Source organism: Calliphora vicina, chromosome 3, assembly GCF_958450345.1.
Source record: "Calliphora vicina chromosome 3, idCalVici1.1, whole genome shotgun sequence".
Lineage (NCBI taxonomy): Eukaryota > Metazoa > Arthropoda > Insecta > Diptera > Calliphoridae > Calliphora > Calliphora vicina.
The window spans coordinates 21468313-21487262 of NC_088782.1; the positions used below are offsets into that span (position 1 = coordinate 21468313).

Consider the following 18950-nt stretch of genomic DNA (forward strand, 5'->3'; position numbering starts at 1 on the left):
AGTTATTTTCGAATATCTGGAGAACTATAGTTGTAAAAGTCTTAAAATTTTGCCCGAATATCTCACTTATTATTGTATATAGTTTGGCTGAAAATTATCGGTATTGTTTTAGTGGGGGTGCTACATTCTATACAATGTAAATCCTTAATTTCGAATATCTAAAGATCTATTAATGATCGTTAAAGTATTTAAACTTTGTACGAATTATTCCATTAATTCAATCAGCAACAAATATGGAAATATGAAATTTTTCCCGAAAATTTCCAAAACAATATTCCCTGGAATTCCCGGGAAAATTTTACCGCTTAGGAACCTATTCTGAAGGAACAGATTTGGAATGGTCTAATAAATTTTTTTTTCTAAAAACAAGTAAGAGAGCTATATTCGGTTGCACCGAATCTTATATACCCTTCACCAAATTATACTTCAAAATACAAATTTTAAATATTTTTAGGTAAACAAAATTTATTTTTTTTCCCAAAGTTATTTACCTTTTACTTTTTAAAAAAAAAATTTCGAATTGTTATTTAAATTTTTTTTTTAAAAAAATATTTTTTCCGATTTTGACCCATTGTTATCCATATTGTCTATATTAATGACTTAGTAATCCAGATATAGGTCAAAATTCGAGGATATCCAGGTTTTTTCTCAGCCATTTGTGGACAGATTTTGCTGATTTTAAATAGGAAACTTTTCGAAAGCATGTCTGACAGAATTATTGAAGATTTGGATCCCGAAGATATCTGGGGTCTTCAGAAAATTAATTTCAACAGACGGACAGACAGACAGTCAGATGGACATGGCTTAATCGACTCCGCTATCTATAAGGATCCAGAATATATATGCTTTATAGGGCCGGAAAATTATATTGTGGAAATTACAAACGGAATGACAAACTTATACTTATATACCCTTCTCACGAAAGTGAAGGGTACAATTACACATAGGTCTTTGACGATTTAATATAATACTGTGACTTAAAATCTTTTTGTTAATCAATATTTTCAACTGCAACCAGTCTATTGGAATTGATAATAAAATATATTCTGCTGATGCATTCATCAAACTTATTTCAATTCATATAATTTCACAAATCAATCACCAAATCGTCAAGTACTTTATAATAAGGAAAATCAACAACAGCATCAAAGAAATCAAATATACCTTATTGGGTGATAAATTGAAATACCCCGTCTTTACCAAGATAACGTTGTTGGCAGGCAGCAAATGTTGAATTAAAATATGACTTCAAATCATCCAAGGAATATACAAATGTATTCATGTTGCACAAATAACAAAAAAAGATTGGAACAGCAAACAAACAAAGGTTACTATAACACAACATGAATAATGACTTTGAAAAATCAATTAAGTTACAGACAGAGTCTTACACTTAGTACAGAATAAAAAGAGAGCGAATAAATAAAATAAAAAGTATGATCAACTGCAACATGCCAGCGAGACAACCAGCCAACCAACCAACATAATGATTATTCCAATATGTTGCACTACTAACTATTCGTAGTGAATATAAGAATATGCAATCAACTTCTTTTTCATGCGACAGCACATCACAAGAATGGTGTTGCAAGGTCTGGAAAAGAAAATCTAAAGAATTGTGCGAAGGAACAATACACACAATAAAAGCAATGCAAAAAATGTGTTGAAAAGCTGGCAGAGATCACCAGCAATCAAGAACAAGTATAAAAGGATTAAGAATTCTAGCCAACTGTATCATAACTATTTCAGGCGAGTACTAGTTAACGTGAATTTAATCTAGCAGCGCTTCTACTAAGTGAACAGAAAACAAACCTTAAATACCTACAACATCTAAACACAATTGACAAAATGAAAATTTGTTTAGCGTTCTTGGCCGTCGTTGGTGTTACCCAAGCTGCCAGCTTATCCTATTTGGTGGCACCAGGAGGCTTGCGTTCTTATCCCTTTGTATACGGCAGCCAAACTTCATCCATTATAACACCCGTACAGCATCAGTATCACACTCAGGATGAATTAGGTCAATATGCATATGGCTACAGTGATCCTTTGTCTACCAAACAAGAGGTGCGTTCGTTGGATGGTGTTACCCGTGGCTCCTATTCCTATCGCGATGCAAATGATATTCTGCAAACTGTAGACTATACAGCTGACGATAGTGGTTTTCATGTGGCCGCCACCAATTTACCCAAACCTGTGAAACAGGAAACATTTCGTTTTACAGCAGAGCCGTCAGTTTCCAATACAATTTCCCCAGCTGCCGATACCACAAATTCCCTCGTTTCCTCAGATACCGATACTGAATCAAATACCTCAACTGGTTCGTTTGGTGAGACAATTTATACGTCGAGCGGGTTGCGCTTGGCAGAGTCTGCAGCCGCTCACTCAAAATCTCTTACAGCTCCAGCCAATGTTCGCTCTGTGGAATTGTCTCAGCCCGTGGCGGATTCCTTTAAGTTGGCCCTTTCCCCGGCCAATGCTGTTTACCTAAATGAAAAGCCTCATAATGTTGTGGTCACTTCACCGCTAGCTGTAGCCAGTGTACCGGTTGCGAAAACCCTAGTGCCCAAGTTATACACTTATGGTTATCCGCTAACCAAACATTTTTACTCTAATGGATTTTATTATTAATTCAAAAAATTCGAAAACTAAATTTAATGTGAGAGAAATAAATAAAAAAAAATAATATAACATTGAGTGTATTCATTATATAGTTTGCTACCGAACTGATTCATAAACACGACCGAAAAATTATTTAAAAATTTTTGTTTGAACATCGTTAGTTTATAAATAAATTTTGTGTGTTTCCCATATAAAAATTTGCAAATTGTTGTCTGTTGTTTTTGAATCAGAACCTAAGTGTGAAAATGTGATAAGTCCTTTTTTATACCATTCACCTTCGTGAGAATAGAAAGTATATATTCTGGATCCTTATAGATAGCGGAGTCGATTAAGCCATGTCCGTCTGTCTGTATGTCTGTCCGTCTGTCTGTTGAAATCAATTTTCTGAAGACCCCAGATATCTTCGGGATCCAAATCTTCAATAATTATGTCAGACATGCTTTCGAGAAGTATCCTATTTAAAATCAGCAAAATCGGTCAACAAATGGCTGAGATTTTTGACCTATATCTGGATTACTAAGTCATTAATATAGACAATATGGATATCTAATGATAGATATTTCAAAGACCAATGACGTATAAAAAACCATAGTAAGTTGGACCTACAATGGGTCAAAATCGGAAAAAAAATTTTAACCCGATTTTTTTTTTCACAAAATGTTTTTTTCGCTAAATATTAAAAAAAAAATATTGAAAAAACAAATAAAATATTTTTAAATCTAAAAAAATTAAAAAATAAAAATACAATTCGAAAAACAAAAATTTTTTTCCAAAAAAAGAAAAAAAAAAGAAATAAATTTTGTTTACCTAAAAATATTTAAAAATTTTATTTTGAAGTATATTTTGTGAAGGGTATATAAGATTCGGCACAGCCGAATATAGCTCTCTTACTTGTTTAAATATCACAGAGGAGAAAAAAAAGTTTCTAAAATCATTTGTTTAATTTTTTAAATAAATATGAACTAAATCTTTCTACCAACTTTTTTGAGGATCGGCCCATAATTGACCCCTTACACTCAGGGAAAAGCTGCAACTTAAAAATAAGAACGCGTCATATTAATTCAATAATTTTCAATATAAATTATATTAAAATACGTGTGCTACTAGGCTTAAAATTCTTTTTTAATAGAGGGGTTTTATAATAAACATTTTTATTTCATTCTAGCTGACCCGACAGACGTTGTCCTGTCCCAATTAAAAAAAATGCTTGTGTTCGATTTGTGAGAAGCGGTTTGAAATGGGTAAAAATAGTTAAAAAGAAAAAAAACGTATTATTGAAAGTTAATTTTTATTCATATAGGTTTGGGTTATGTTTGATTTACATTTGATTTTAAAATATGTACAATGAATCTTAGGACATAGAAAAATACATAGAAGCGTTACTGAGTTTTTATATAAATAATAGAATTTTGGTCTGAAATATCAGTGATCACAGATCGAGCTTATTTTCTTGATTAAATGCTTATTGGCCAAGTTATTAGCGAATTTAGATATTTTGATCACAGATCTAGCTCCTTTTCTTGATTAAACGCTTATTGGCCATGTTATTAGCGAATTTAGATATTTTGAGATTTTATATTAAAAATCGAGTTTATGTCAGAAATATAAGTGATCACAGATCGAGCTTCTTTTCTTGATTAAACGCTTATTGGCCAAGTTATTAGCGAATTTAGATATTTTGAGTTTTTATACAAAAAAATCGATTTTTGTTCAGAAATATGAGTGATCACAGATCGAGCTCCTTTTCTCGATTAAACGCTTATTGGCCAAGTTATTAGCGAATTTAGATATTTTGAGTTTTTATATAAAAAACGATTTTTGTTCAAAAATATGAGTGATCACAGATCGAGCTCCTTTTCCTGATTAAACGCTTATTGGCCAAGTTATTAGCGAATTTAGATATTTTGAGTTTTTATACAAAAAAATCGATTTTTGTTCAGAAATATGAGTGATCACAGATCGAGCTCCTTTTCTTGATTAAACGCTTATTGGCCAAGTTACTAAGGATTTTAGATATTTTCAATTTTTATATAAAAAATCGATTTTTGTTCAAAAATATGAGTGATCACAGATCGAGCTCCTTTTCTGGATTAAACGATTATTGGCCAAGTTATTAGCGAATTTAGATATTTTGAGTTTCTATTAGGGTATTCATTCGACTAATGATCGTTCGATTAATCGAATAATTTCATACGAATAATTATTCGAAAAATTTAAAAATGGCCATTTTCGAATAACGAATAATTCGAACAATTTTATTTAGAATAATCGAATAAAACGAATAAATGTTCATATATATTTAAATTTATTAAATTGCTTAAAATTTTTCATAATTTCAAATTTAAATAGTAACAATGACTCACAAAAATAGTATTGTTTCTGAAATTCGACAAATAACTAAAGACAAAGGGACTTTCGATCACTGTAGATGAGTGTTCCTATAGCTCCTTCTATAAATATATAAATATTACTACAAGAAGCTACAATTCTAAAAACAAATCTTTAAAAATTTTTAACTTAGGACTTGAAACAATGAAAATAAAAGGTACGGAATAAAATATTTGTTATTTAGCTGACGAAAATTAGATGAATCGCAATTAGTAATCAAAATATTAACTTAGATAAAAGTGGAGTTGAATGTGATAGAGAATGTGATTTTGAAACGGTCGTCGAAAGTGATATTGAGATGACAGTTATAATGATTGCATAGAAATAGATGAAGGCCATGATCTTAAAATATATATACATATATAAGTGATGTTATTAACCGCGTACATAAGAGTTGCAAAATATTTAATAAATCAAATGATAAACACAAATATTGCAATATTGTTTTGTTGCAAGAAAAGCATGGAGTTCGTATTATACATGATTTTGAACATCGTTGAACATCTTTGTCTAACATGGTGATAAACTTTTTGCGTATTTGTAAATGCATCAATCATGCACTGCCTGACTTCAAATTAGCCACGTGCACTGACAATGATATCAAACTTTGGACAGATTCCCTTTATTGTGTAATTCCCTAAGACCACTTTATTAAGCAAAGATTCGGTAACGTTGATAGAGCTTGATGTATAATACAATTTGTTATAAATAATTTAGAAATAGTGAATAATTAATTTACTAAAGAATTAGTTACTCAATTTAAAATCCGAATTAATGAACGACATAAAAAAGTTCTTAATACGTTTATATTAAATTTGAATTCAGGATCATGTCCAACTAGCTCAATTTTTTTATAGCATAGCTCCAAAACGGAAACTAAAGGGTTTGCTAGGCAATTGTTTTGTAGATTGTTCGGAAGTTAATCTGATCAGAATATTTATTTTGAAAATTTAATGATGGACTTTGTTTTTTCGAATGTTTTTACATTATCAATACTTTAATTGTTAACTTTAACGTTATTTTTTGTTTTTCTTTAACAATAAAATATTAAAAAACCGGCATCAGAACTTCATTCATTACTTATTAAATAAAATAAAATTATTCGAATAATTCGATTAATTTTAAACGTGTGATCGAATTATTCGAACAAGTTAAAATCTTTTATTCGAATTATTCGTTTTATTCGAACAAGAGAAAAATCGAATAATTCGAATACCCTACCAAATCGGTCCTTAGCCAAGGCGTCCTGCGATTTTGTATATATCAAAAAAAAGGGGTGTAAAAACTTAAATTGGATTACATTTAAACAAAAAATTAGCCAAATCGGTGCAGTCATTTTCCGATTTTGGATAAATCGAAAAAAAGTGGGCGTAAAAGTAGACGTAGTCAATTTTTCATTCCGTAAGAGTTGAACTATGGCCAACATTTAAAAAAAAAATTGGTCTAAATCGGTCTGGCAGTTCTCAACCGATGCAATTACCAACAAACGACATTTGATTTTTATTTATATAGAAGAAGATTGGTGAAAATATTAGGACTTGAAGATTGATATTTTAGTAAAATTAAATAATTTTATAAATTTTTCGGACGTTATAATAAAAAATAAAAAAATTATAATATTGTGATTTTCCATGAAGAAAAATATAAAATTTTAATTAATGTAAAATTGTAACGGTTAAAGATCTCATAACACAATTTCGAACTAATGTATATCCAAATGTCCTTAAATCAATGGCATTACAACTTTTGCCACTTTTAATTTTCAAATACCAAAATACCTAAACCGGAGAAAATCTGAGAAACAATTTTTTTTTTTTAAAATATTGGCCAAGTTTGGATAGTTCTGGGGTTACTATGTCGGCTAAGTGAGCTTTGGCTCACTTTACACGCTTTTGCATTAAGTTTTCTTTCAGGATCATATAAAAATAGTTTATAGTCCCGTAGAAAATTTGTTCTACAAATGGGGAAAATACGTAAATAATACTTTTTATAGTGACCAAGTTTTTTTTATTTTATTTAGAATTTTCGACCCTCCGTAGGCCCGCTATATATAAAAAACCAAGAAAAAAGATCGAGCAAAATTAAAAAAAATAATAAATAAACCTAAATTTCTCTTCAACTGTAGATCTTCTCAAGGACTATTTATATTTAGAATTTCAGTTTATTCGGATCTTAAATATTTTTGGCGATTTTTTTAAAAAATGTGAAATTAGAGGAGACCACCTTTGAGGTCACACACACTGGTCCAATTACGCCTAGGAAGGTGAACAACTGTATATCAACTCAAAAACACCTCAGCTCCAACCATGTCAAATTTTGTAACAATATTGCCAATAGTTCCCGAGAAACCGAATTATTTCCAAAAAAAAGTTTATAAACAACTGCACGCAGAGAAAAAATATAGTTGGGCATGGTTACTGTAACCATTTCAATATTGTTACAAGTTTTTTAACTATATTATAGTCACAGTAACCATTTACATGATTGTGGTAACCATAATATGGTTAATTTACGATTCACATGATTGTATAAACCATATATATGGTTACAGCAAACAAATATATGTTTGTGACAACCATTCATATGATGAAGGACTTATCATATTATGGTGCTCTCGGCTTAAGGTTTATCATAATCTGAGAACAACATATTATGATAAAATTATTCATCATAAATATGGTTGCAACAAACATATATTTGTTTGCTGTAACCATATATATGGTAGATACAATCATGTGAATCGTAAATTAACCATATTATGGTTACCACAATCATGTAAATGGTTACTGTGACTATAATATGGTTATAAATCTTGTAACACTATTTAAATGGTTACAGTAACCATGCCCAACTATATTTTTTCTCTGCGTGTGTGTATCCCTATTTAAGCCCACTTCAGAAAATCAATTTTCCAAAGTTTTTTTAAATTTTGCATTTTTTTTAAATATTTTGTTTGTACAAAAATATAAAAACAATTTAAAATAGAATTCAAGTTTAATAACATTTATTTTTTATATCCATAATATACAAATAGTCAACTCAGTTAAAAATGTTTTTTTTTTGAAGAACTTTAAGCCAGGGGCAAATAATAACGTGTAGGTTTAATAGCACCACCAATTTGATAGCCATACGTGAAACCGCCAACACGGGTTGGAAAATAGATTTTGGAACTGGGGAAATTGTGAGCAACAACAGCTGGTTTCGACTTAAATACCGTCAATGTAGGCTGTACAGCATTAACAGGATTAGACACGATAATCTCTTTATTTCTCAATAGAGCCGCTTTTTGTAATAATTTTTGTTTTTCCTGCTCAGCAGAATAAAGGGCAAAGAATTCTTTTTTAGCCTGAGCAACTTCTGTGGTATCCTCTACAGGTTTCGGGAGTATAAAAGAAGCCGAAAGATTACCCTCAAGTATGGCTTTGTGAGCAGCTAAATGCTGTTCCCGGGCAGCAGCGACTTCAGCAGTTTCCTGTACAGGTTTGGGTGCCTCTTGAGTATCTTTTGGCAAATTGGTGGCGACCACATGGAAACCCTTGTCATCAGCAGTATAATCAACAGTTTGTAATAGATCATTAGCATCGATGTAAGAATAGGAACCACTAGTTACACCGTCCAGAGTACGAATTTCTTGCTTGGTCGACAATGGTTCACTATAACCATAAGAATATTGACCCAAACTATCTTGGCTGAAATATTGTTGAATCTGCTGACGTTGTTGTTGCTGTTGAGACTGTAATCCTGGCTGCTGTTGTGTTTTTACCACCAGTAAGGGAGTTTGCAATTGTTGTAATGGCACTGGATACAAATACGAATCAGCCAAAATGCCGGCAATTAAGTAACTGATCAAAATTAAGAATTTCATTTTATTTTAATTGATTTGAATTGAATTGCTTTGTTTTTAGTTTTGATTAGCGCTGCTAGTTCTTTTAACAGTTTTATGTTTAGACTAGTACTCGCTCTTGAGAACTGTGGAATTGGTTTGTGTTTTGATTACACAATTGTTCTTCCTTTTATAGGAAAACACAACATTACAAGCAGGACTTGAAGAACATATAGTAGTTTTTTTTCTTTTTCTCTGATTGAACTTTAATGTGACACAAGAATAACAAAAAATAGTTACCAAAAATCATACGGAATGGTCATATGAGTACCACCACCACACGATATCATTGCATGCTTATGTGTACTATAAAAGTTCAAAACATATTTCAAGGAAGGTCATCCAGTTTACTTTTACTCCAAATTACATATACAACTCTGCATTGGTCGAATGTCTCCACTCTTATGCTTATAAATGCTCATGATGATATTTCCTTATTGGAAATATTATTACTTACATATGTACGTATAGGTAGCTTTGATTTCATATGGGTAATTCCATGTGAAACATTTTTTAATTAAAAAATACTTGGAATCCCATTCCTATCATGCTTGGATGAGCTATCAAGGATGAATCTTAGGCGAATCTACTCCTTCAACAGAGAATCTGGTTGGTTCAACTTGTAGACAACGGACGTATTATAAACTAGTTGACCGGGGCGGTAGCTATTTACTATGTTAGTTCTTCACGTTTCTCCAACCCACATACACACTTGCCTGTTCTTATTTATTTGCAAATAAAATATCTAAATTTGTACTGCATATTTTAGGGGGGCTTTCTTATAACAGTTGACTGGACTCAAAAAAAAATTTCCGAGTATTACCCGATAGTGGGGAGGGTATAATGCGTTTGTACAGATGTTTGTAACGCCCAAAAATATTAGTCTAACATCCACCTTAAAGTATACCGATCAACTTAGAATCACTTTCTGAGTCGATTAAACGATGTCCGTCCGTCCGTCTAGCTGGGTGGCTGGCTGTCCATGTAAACCTTGTGCGCAGAGTACAGGTCGCAATTTTGAAGATATTTCGATTCAATTTGGTACATGTTATTTTTTCGGCTCAAGGACCAAGCCTATTGAAATCGGTCCATTATTTCACCTATCCCCCATACAAATGTTCTTCCGAAATTGGACTTTATCGGTCATAAATGTTTAATTTATATATGTATGTATCACCACAAATTCCGCGCCAAATAAGTTTTATATATACAAAATTCATGTCAAAAAAATATGTTAAGATCGGTCCATAATTAGTCATAGCTTCCATATAGACCCGCTTCCGAAAATCACTTTAACGTTCATAAATCGCTTAAAAATGTTGGTATACACACAAAATTCAACATAGTTAACTATCATATAGACATAAATCACACGACCCAATTGCATGGTGATCAGTCCATAATTGGTCATAGCTCCCATATAAGGCCCACCTCCTAAAATCACACAAAAATATAAATTATTGATATTTTAAAAGAAAAATGTTTTTGCTCTTTTACATAGTGTAGGGTATTATATGGTCGGGCTTGACCGACCATACTTTGTTAGTTGTTTTTCTTTACAAACCATCTCCTGAAAATTTGGAATCGAATAAAAAAATCAGCCAAATCGCTCCAGCCGTTCTCACGTGATGTCATTACATACATGGACCATTTCATTTTTTTTATATATAGATATCCTGCTGTTTACGTCTTGTTTTGAATGGACCCAAGTTGGGAAGTATTTTCTAGATGCGTATGGTTAGGTTCACGGGTAGCTCACGTGGGTCCATTGATTTCTCACTTTGTGTTACCTGAGGAAGAGAAAATAAAGGAGAGAAGAGATAGAGAAGTAAAAGAGTGAGAGTAGAGTTAACAAGAGAAATTATAGATAGCAGTTTGAGTAGTTAGAGGAGAGAAGAATTCAAAGAGCGCATACTATCATGCGACACAGTGATGTTAACATTTTAATTTCGATTACCGTACAGCCCTAAAAAAATTACCGTTTTTTAAGTAAAATTACCGTATGCAATGTTTTGTACAAAAATAATAATATTTTCTTATTGAAACAGGTTTATTTTTATAATTCAATATATCGAATGCCTATATTCAAAACTCTCTATCTTAAAAAACACAACTTTGCAGGAAAGCCAAAAATGTTTTTTCGCGTATTACTTGAGTTATTAAAATTCGGTATGCTACAATTATTTTAAAGCAACTACTGAATCTCACATATAATTAGTTTTTAAAATTTTGCATTATTTATATTTTCTTCTCAAAAGAATGTGTATGTATAAAAATGATAAGATAGAGGATTTTGCATTTTAATAGAATTAAATTATTTTGATTTCATTTATGCCATCTGTTAGTTTATAACGTGATTTATTTAGATAACGGCTAATAATACAACATAAGATAAAAAACACTTTAAAAGTAGACACTTTTTAAGCAAACTCCAACTTCAACCATTGTTATGCCATGGAAATTATATTTTCCAAAAACAAAAAAGGTAAAATATTTCCATGGTAATTCATTTTTTTAAATGATTGAAAAATGTAAAATTCATGTTCAGCGTTCAAAAATTAGTAAGAACACATGAATTGCAAGAAGAAATTATTCCAAAAAAAATATTTGAAAATTAATTATTTGAAAAGATAGAGACTTTTGCATTCGGAAAAAATTAATTGTATAACATAGAGAAATAACAAAAATGCAAATAAAATAGCAAAAAACAATATGCTTGTAAGAAATTCACATCATAGATGAGGGCTGTTTTACTGAACATTTTACCATCAAAAACTAATTTTCATGAATAGCAAAGATAGAGGGTTTTGAATATAGGACCAAGTTTGTAAAACAGCAGAATGCCATTTTTATCAACATATTTTATTTGCCTTATAAGCTAAATTCCTTATCAATTTCATTAAATTCATCCATTTGCACATTTTCTGGGAAATGGAAAACTAAAGGATATTTTAATATTACAGAAATATTGGTATCGAACAATTGGGGATTTATTACGTCAATGTTTTTAATGATTGCATTTGATTTGATTCAAAAAAATGTTTGCAATCAGTTTTTAATACTAATTTGTTTGTATTTGTATCCATACTTGAAAGACTTGCGGTAGGTAGTTGGTTATCATCATCCTCAAAATATGTATATCATATGTAGACACATTATGGAAATATAACTTTTGCGATATAATTCTTAAAAATTTAAACTTTTTAAAATTACCGTACAAATGTAGAAATTACCTGCCTACCGTACGGAGGACTAAATTACCGTACAATACGGTAATTACCGTACGGTTAACATCACTGATGCGACAGATACGGGGCCACAATGAGGTGCCATTTGAATGCTCAGTCTTATTAATAATCTGCATTTCCTAATAAAGACGTCTATGTATCTTAATTCCTTCCCAGATAATTGCTAAAGGATTGTTCGCCTAAAAACCTGGCACTCAGATCACCCAGGGCCGGAAAATAACAAAAGAAGTGTAAGATGGTCTCTTCCTCCTCCTCATTTTGATAACTCCTGCTCTCCCACCACTTCTGGTGAGACAGCACAGGTCTTTCAGCATGAGTACTGAAAGTACAATGCCTTGGTTGTAAACCAAGTAGATACGACGTGCGTTGACAATCCAACGCATCATCCTTGTAGTAACACAAGTTGACTCATTACCCCAGCTTGTTTGGGCAAGTTCATAACATGCATTATTTATCCGCTGATTACACTTCGATAGCGGAATGCCACATAGGAAGTCTATTTCATCTTCCGACATCGAGACTCCTATTCCCGCCAAGTTATCAGCAATTCAATTACCTTCGTTATTCCTGTGTCCACGTACCTTGGCCTGAAGAATACTACAACCATTTGGTAGGCTAAAGAACAGTCTTATCCCAAATTCAGGAATGTAGACACCTTCACCCACTTTATCCCCTTTTTTGGACCCATCCGTCCTATTAAACCAAGGGAGGGACCATCATCAGATTTCATACTGGGCTGTATTGAAAACTCGAAGTTCCTCAGGAAAAAGGGTCTAGGATGCATTGTGTATTGTTGGATAAAGCAAGAATTTTCCCTATAAAAAATCTATGGAAAATGAATATGATAATCCTCGGTCCAGAATGAAAATGCGCCTATTAGATTCTAGATCAGGGTGGTGTCAGAGTTGTGTCACTCATTTTAAAAGATTTATATGGTTGGTTTCATAATAACCGTTTACCCTAGGGTTTCACATCCAGAAAAATTGTGCGGTTACTTTGACCCTTTGAGGAGCAGCAAAATAAGTCGACTTCTTAGCTCTACTGGAACCTAGATTTATACATTGCGACATGCGCTCAGTTCTAAATCTAGGTGGTGTCAGAGCTCTGTCTCTCATTTTAAAAGATTAAAATAGTTGGTTTCATAAAAACCGTTTAAGCTAGATCGATACAAATTGTGCGGTTACTTTGATCCTTTAAGGATCGCCGAAGACTTATTTAACCTAACTTAACCTAAAAGTTTCACAATTGAATATATTGGAAAAACGGAATCACATTAAAGGTGATTCCTTTTTTAATTAAAACATAAAAGAGAATTGGATGTCGGAATCTTTATTATGAACCGAAAGAACAATTTCTTACTTTTTCATTCAAATGTTAATCCCGACTACTGGTGGTTCATCGTCCAATTCAAGGTTCAAGGTCCAATTTTCGATCACTCTTTCCAGCATTGCTACCGGTATCCCGCGAATCACGCAATTAATGTTGGTTTCCAAGTCTTAAATCGTAGCTGGCTTTCCGAAGAAGGCTTTTACATATCCTAACCTCAATGAAAAAATACAGAGGTGTGAAATCACACAATCGAAGTTCACGAAAAATATTTTCCACAGAAGACTGATTTTTGTAATACATCTGAATATTTTGGAGATGTTGCAACATGTTGGTGCGGTGTGAGTCTTTCCATGAAGAATTGTCAAATAAAAATAAATTATCAAATGAAAAAAACTTCTAAATATTCAAAATCCATTTTTCACAAAAACCCTTTGGCATGGAATAACCCATATAAATGCTTCTTAGTTTAGTTTTTACGAGTACTATGTCGTGGCTACTTACTGCTACATGCCACTGCTAGTGTGTGCTTGTATTATGTTGCACTTACAATTTACAGTTTTTTATTTTTAATTCCTTGTTCGTGTGTGCGCGAATTTATTCCAAAAAAAAAACCGAAATATATTTTTAAACATTGCGGTACTTCCTTAGGTATTTTCGTTTTGTTTTGTCCGTTTCCTCTACTCTACCCTCTGCTACATGCAGAGGATCATCATTATCATGAACAACATTGCACCGACATCATGCGGTGCAGCACGTGAGTTGTTTTGTTTATTGGTCAGTTATCCACACGTTTTGTTTATTGTATCGTTAAACTGTCGTTGCTGCTGTTTCATCGTTACAACATTGTAATTTGTTATCATGTCTTATTGTATGTTGTATGTGTCCATTGGTTCATCCGTCGTTCCTTTCATTCCGTCGCTTTAGCTCTGTGTGAAGATGTTAATGTTTTGTCCTTTACCTTGCCAATCTCAATTGTCGTTTAAGTTTCGCATCTCTTGGCGTCATGATAAATTCCTAAATAGAAGCGACAGTGTTTATGATTGATTAATCGCATTATGATGACCGTTAATTAAAGGGTGTATCAAGAAAACAAAAATCTGAATCTTTTTATTTTGACTTTAGACAAATCCTTAAACTTTCAACACTCTTAAAACATATTAAAACCAGTCATGTTTGAGTAAAACTTTAATTACATTTCAATTCTTAACATGTACCGGAAATGGATTGCGCAGTTAAGTGGAAACAGAGCGGATAAGACCGAATTTAAATTAAATGTTGACAGTTGACTGACAGCCAACTGATTTCCATGCAAAATATTTACAAAATAAGAGATTTAACGATTTAATGTCATTGCTTTTTTATTATCCTTCTAAAATTTATCTACATTTGGTTTACAACATACATATTTATATTAATATTTTGCCATTTCTTTGTTTTTGTTTCATTAAATACATAACAATTTCAATCAATCGTATTAACAAAAATTAGACACAAAAAACTATTCTTAATGGGTTGATGATTTGCCGCCCAGGCGTTGTGAAGAGAAGGCTGTGCTCAAGGAGATGGGCAAGCGATGATTGCCCAAACTAATGGAGACTAGGCGTGGCAAAGTGGTCAACACAGTGGGTGTTTCAACGGTATAATGGGTATCGGGATTGGTGACTGTGTAGTAGGAGTTGGAGGGAACACGTATGGATTCAAAGGATCCCAAACCTAAACTCTCTTCAGCCGACAGTTGTGGCACATGGGCAGTTTGTTGCAGTAAATCCAAGGATCTTTGTTGACTGTTATCCAAATCTAAACCGCCAAGTTTCAATTCCACCTTAGAGTCGGAACTATCCAAACGATAAATGGTTTTCAGTTCGGAAAGTGTAGGTTGCTCAACGCGTGCTTCGGCATTTAAGACATAGGTTGTCATAAGTTGTGGATGTTGGCTGATCAGTTGTTGTTGCTGCTGCTGTTGTTGTTGCTGAAGTTGTAGTAGCTGTTGTTGTTGCTGCTGCTGATGTTGAGCAATTAGTTCGCTGCTGTGACTTTCCTGGGAGGCCAGTTGTTGTTGTTCTCGCAAAAGTTGCAATAACTGTTCACGAGAGTTTTGACGATTCATTAGCAATTCACGGGTATTTTGTTGTAAATCAGATTCCTGCTGGGCCGCTTGCTCAGCACTCAAATTATTTTCGCCGGATGAGGAGGACGAAGAGCCATTAATGCCATTTGAATCGCTAGAACCTTGGCTGGCATTTGCTGCCTCATTAGCATCGTCCTCAGCATCACTGCCATTGTCACCAGTGTCTGGCTGCATGGCAGCTTTAATGGCCGCCTCACGATAAGCCTCAAAATGAGCCTGCTTAGCCATTTCAACTTCGGGTGTATCCTGTACTGGTTCGGGAGCACGATTATTATCCATGGGTGGTGTAGGCAAGTTGGTGGCGGAAGCTGTGAAACCCTGTCTGCGACCAGCTTCATATTTCACAGTCTGCAATTTTCCCTCAGTATCTATGTAGGAGTAAAATCCTTTGGAGGAACCATCTCTAGTTTTATATTCAGCTTTGGCAGAATCATCACTACTATAACCGTACGAATAAAATCCTTTTGAATCCTCTTCTCTGTACTCAGTAGTAGGATTTTCACTTTTCAACACTATAATCTGATGATTGCGGGAGGCGGCAGCCAATGTCACAAAGGCACACAAGAATATAACTCTCATTTTGAATAGTTTTTAGTTAATATTTATTTTATTTTATTTCTTTTCAAATAATTTTTATTTTATTTCTATTATAAATCACACACGCACTTTGCAGACGGTTTGAACAATAGAAGTTGTAAGTATCTTGTTGAAGCTTTGATATGCTTCTAATGCTGTTTCTTCGTTGCACTTGCAATTTATAGTCTGGGCATATTTTCTGCAACGGTTGGTTATTTTCTTTATGAAAATCTTTGAAGTGTGGCCAGTGGACAGCACATTTTAGTTTAAACTGCTAAAAAGATCTTTAATTTAAAAGTCTTCTGTTTTGACCTCGAAACTTGGCGCCCTAATGCAACTGAGCAAAGTAATCTATACTATTGCCTCTGCGCAAGTGTGGCAAGTATGTGTTGTATTAGTTGTCATCTTGCAACTTTTCGTCACAGAGTTCCAAAAAAACTATAAAATTTTGTAATTTCTGTTTTGTTTTTATTTATTTGTGTTTTGAGTTTGTGATCATTTGTTCAATTGTATCAAATTTCATGTTGTTTTTAGATGAATTTATTTTAAAATAGAAACAAAGACTTTATTGTGATATCACTACATATAGTAGAGCTTAAGAATCTGTTTTTTTGTTTTTTAATTTTTCATTCATAATTAGACTGACTGCACATTTCAAATGTTTTAAATAGGTCGCCATTTCAAAATATAAATATCATTGAAATCACTGATCACAGTGTAATAGATCTTCTTAATAATAAAACCTCCATCCTGAAAAATAAGCTTGTACGAATTGCTCATAAAAAAGTGAAGTACACAATTAACGTTTAAAGTGACTACACTCTATATTACATAGAGACATTTAAGTGATTACATGGGATGTATTAAGTAACCAATTGACATATATTTGCACATACATGTCAAATGACGTAAAATATATAAATTGGAGTCAGCCAAGTGATCTGACATTTCTGACAATTACTGTCATTGACTCTCTGGGGGACTCCAGAGCTCAATATGAAGTTCTCGGAGTAAACCCCGTCTATTATTGCCCTTATAGTACGTCCACGAAGGAAACGAGATCGAGAATTCCGGAAAATATTGTGATTTCCGGGGAAATAATTGTCGGGAATTCCTTCAAATTTGTGCCATAAATAATAAATATGTAATCCCAAGAAAATGTTTTTTTTGAAAACACATGTCAAAATAACAAGTACGAGAGCTATATTCGGTTGTGCCGAATCTTTTATACCCTTCACCGAATTATATTTTAAAACAATTATTGAAAATATTTTTTGGTAATTGGGGTAAAAAAAAATAGTTTGAAAAAAATTTCTCTGGTTAAAAAATATTTGTCCCGATTTTGATCCATTGTATATCCGAATTAGTATGGCATTATATACGTCGTTGCAAAGGTCTTTAAAATATATATCATTAGATATCGATGTTGTCTATATTAATGACTTAGTAATCGAGATATAAATAAAGAATAAGTCGAAAATTGAGGTAATCTTGGTTTTTTGCTTATATTTCAGCCATTTGTGGCCCGATTTTTTCGATTTTAAAAGCAATCGAAACGGGACTATAGTGGATATATTGATGTATGAATCATGTATGTGAGTTATTTGGGGTCTACGGAAAGTTGATTTCAGCAGACAGTCGTACGTGGCTATATCGATTCCGCTATCTGTAACGATATACATATGTATGTATATGAGGAGCCGCAGAACAAAAGTTACTTTTTGTAAATTTAAAAATGTTGAGAAATTTTTTTCCTAGAAGATTTCAACTCAAATATTATAAAAATACCAAAAAATTAATTTGTAAAAAAATTTTAAAAAGTACCTTTTGTTCTGCGGCTCCTCATATGTATGTATATGAGGTCGCTAATAAATAATGTGAAAATTACAAACGGAATTAAAAACTTATATGTATAAACAAGTAAGAGAGCTATATTCGGCTGTGCCGAATCTTATATACCCTTCACCAAATTGTACTTCAAAATACAAATTTTAAATATTTTTTTTAAATTTTAAATTTTTATACCCTACACCACCATAGTGGGGAGGGTATTATGCGTTTGTGCAGATGTGTGTAACTCCCAAAAATATTGGTCTAACACCCACCTTAAAGTATACCGATCGACTTAGAATCACTTTCTGAGTCGATTATCGGTCATAAATGTTTAATTTATATATGTCTACACAAATTTCGCTCCAAATAAGTTTTATATATACAAAATTCATGTCACCAAATTTTGTTACGTTCGGTCCATAATTAGTCATAGCTTCCATATAGACCCGCTTCCGAAAATCACTTTAACGTGCTTAAATCACTTAAAAATGTTGGAATACACACAAAATTCAACATAAATAACTTTCATATAGACATAAATCACACGACCTAATTTTATGGTGATCGGTCCATAATTGGTCCTAGCTCCCATATAAGGCCCACTTCCGAAAATCACTCACGAATATAAATTATTGATATTTTAAAAGAAAAATATTTTTACTCATTTACTTTAAATTTTTACTCTTACTTGTTTTTTTTTAAATTTTAAAATTTTTTTGATAAAAAAAAAATTCGTGTTAAAAAATATTTTTCCGATTTTGACCCATTGTATATCCAACTTACTTTGGTCTTATATATGTCGTTGCAAAGGTCTTTGAAATATCTATCATTAGATATCCATGTTGTCATATTAATGTCTTAGTAATCCAGATATAGGTCAAAAATAGGTCCAAAATCGAGATTGTCCTGGTTTTTTCTTCATATCTCAGCCATTTGTGGACCGATT

The 18950-nt window shown here is 32.5% G+C and overlaps 2 protein-coding genes across 2 annotated transcripts; one reads left to right on the forward strand and one right to left on the reverse strand.

The window, feature by feature from the left end:
* The first annotated feature begins 1848 nt into the window (after positions 1 to 1848).
* LOC135955335 (uncharacterized) lies at positions 1849 to 2631 on the forward strand. The gene has a single exon (XM_065505688.1). It carries the CDS (start codon positions 1849 to 1851, stop codon positions 2626 to 2628), a length of 780 nt encoding a protein of 259 aa, XP_065361760.1. The 3' UTR covers positions 2629 to 2631.
* Positions 2632 to 7989: 5358 nt separating this feature from the next.
* Positions 7990 to 16174, reverse strand: LOC135955336 (uncharacterized). The gene is made up of 4 exons (XM_065505689.1): positions 15697 to 16174; positions 15515 to 15621; positions 14973 to 15436; positions 7990 to 8849 (listed from the first exon to the last, which is right to left on the reverse strand). The coding sequence occupies exons 1-4, from the start codon at positions 16172 to 16174 to the stop codon at positions 8078 to 8080; spliced, it is 1821 nt and encodes a 606-aa protein (XP_065361761.1). The 3' UTR covers positions 7990 to 8077.
* Between the last annotated feature and the right edge of the window lie 2776 nt (positions 16175 to 18950).

Excerpts from the sequence above, each read along its gene's own strand:
- LOC135955336 (XM_065505689.1), bottom strand. The coding sequence starts at position 16,174 with ATGAGAGTTATATTCTTGTGTGCCTTTGTGACATTGGCTGCCGCCTCC. Across the intron at positions 15,437-15,514 it reads TGCGAGAACAACAACAACTG|CAACAACAACAGCAGCAGCA; the intron begins GCCTCCCAGGAA and ends CTACAACTTCAG. Across the intron at positions 8,850-14,972 it reads GGCAAATCATCAACCCATTA|TTACTTAATTGCCGGCATTT; the intron begins AGAATAGTTTTT and ends AATTTTGATCAG.
- LOC135955335 (XM_065505688.1), top strand. The coding sequence starts at position 1,849 with ATGAAAATTTGTTTAGCGTTCTTGGCCGTCGTTGGTGTTACCCAAGCT.